General features: G+C 53.1%; 1 protein-coding gene across 1 annotated transcript in view; it reads right to left on the bottom strand.

Moving 5' to 3' along the window:
* Positions 1-95: 95 nt before the first annotated feature.
* Positions 96-1651, bottom strand: part of LOC106814428 (cleavage and polyadenylation specificity factor subunit 4-like) — a 5265-nt gene continuing 3709 nt past the window's right edge. The window contains exons 3-5 of the mRNA XM_014818744.1: positions 1236-1603; positions 913-1040; positions 96-468 (exon numbers count right to left, since the gene is read on the bottom strand). Of these exons, the coding sequence (XP_014674230.1) occupies positions 285-468; positions 913-1040; positions 1236-1603 (680 nt within the window). The 3' untranslated portion in view covers positions 96-284. The remainder of the gene's footprint in view (positions 469-912; positions 1041-1235; positions 1604-1651) is intronic.

The following is a 1651-nucleotide window of genomic DNA, read 5'->3' as shown; positions in this document are numbered from 1 at the left end:
ATCATCATCATCATCATCATCATCATCATCATTGCCATCGTTATCATCATTGCCATCATCATCATCATCATCATCATCATCATCATCATTGCCGTCGCCGTCCTCATCATCATTGTCAACATCGAATACGTCCAATAGGCCTACCGATTGCACACGCATCTCACAACAAAATGAAATCGACCTTGAGGTCACGGTCAACTGCAGGCGAGGTTAAGGTCAGACTGGGCGAGGTCAAGGTCAGACTGGGCGAGGTCAAGGTTACTCTGGGTAAGGTCAACATCACTCTAGACGAGGTCAAACCTATTCACCTGGACGCGGCGGGGGGACGAGAACAAGAGTGCGGCGAGAAAAAGCGGCGGTGGCGAGGGAGGGCGTACCTTGTAGCAGGTGACCTCCTCGAGGTTCCGGTAGATCTTCGGGAACCGCGGCCGCATGTGCCGCATGCCGAACCCTCGCGGCTGGTGGAACCTGTCGACCGAACAACGCCAAAACATGTAGCGACGCCCAGTGAGCGACATCGGAAAAGCAGAGTACATGCGCACACACGCACACGCTCACACGCACGCTCACACATGCACGCACATACGCTCACACACACACGCGCACGCACTGACGTACGCGCACGCACTGACGCACGCGCACGCACTGACGCACGCACACAGATGCGCGTACACACACGCACACACACATGCACGCGCGCACATAACATCAGCTTGTGCGAACAGTATGAACAACTTCCGCAAACAAGAGATTATCTGAACGAAATCTACGCAATCTTCACGTCTAAACACAAATGCTCATACACCAACGAAACTCCGAATGCGAGCCCTGCGAAAACAAACGAACCCCCCCTGCCGACCACCCACAGCAGCTGCTGCCACCTGGCGGGCTACGCACGCGCGAGCGACGCACCGAAACGCGCCGGGTTGGTATCCGGCCGGGGGCCGCGGCTGATCGGCTGCGGTCATGACGGCGTTGCCCGGACCGCCAGGCTTCATCTGGCCGCTGGCGTCTGCTCCCGCCGTCGCCGCCGCTGTCGCCTGCAAACACAAGCGGCAGATTTATTTACATTTTTTATTTGCATTTTTTAAATTGATTTTTGGTTTACCATTGATTTTTATATATTTTTTATATTAAAAATGTTTTTGTTTTTTTTATTATTTGCCGACAAAATTTGGGCCTGCGTCAAAAAGATATTATGGAATAGCCACAATAGAGGGCAGCACCATGCTCACCTTCGGACACCAGGTGGACTTGTGTCCGGCCTCACCGCAGGAGTGACACACGATGAACTGCTTCTTCTGTAGTTCCTTCGGATCCGGGAGGGGAATGTCGAAGCAGGGACTGGAAGGAATGACAGCGACATTGAATACTGGTGCAATATTCCCAAGAATACCGGTGCAGTATTCCCAGGAATCCCGGTGCAGTATTCCCAGGAATCCCGGTGCAGTATTCCCAGGAATACCGGTGCAGCATTCCCAGGAATACCGGTGCAGCATTCCCAGGAATACCGGTGCAGTATTCCCAGGAATTCCGGTGCAGTATTCCCAGGAATCCCAGTGCAGTATTCCCAGGAATACCTGCGCAGCATTCCCAGGAATACCTGTGCAGCATTCCCAGGAATACCAGTGCAGTATTCCAAGGAATACCT

This window comes from Priapulus caudatus, unplaced genomic scaffold (assembly GCF_000485595.1).
Source record: "Priapulus caudatus unplaced genomic scaffold, Priapulus_caudatus-5.0.1 Scaffold924, whole genome shotgun sequence".
Taxonomy (NCBI): Eukaryota; Metazoa; Priapulida; class Priapulimorpha; order Priapulimorphida; family Priapulidae; genus Priapulus; species Priapulus caudatus.
The sequence above is the reverse complement of the archived record's forward strand: the minus strand, read 5'-3'. Positions and strand labels throughout refer to the sequence as shown.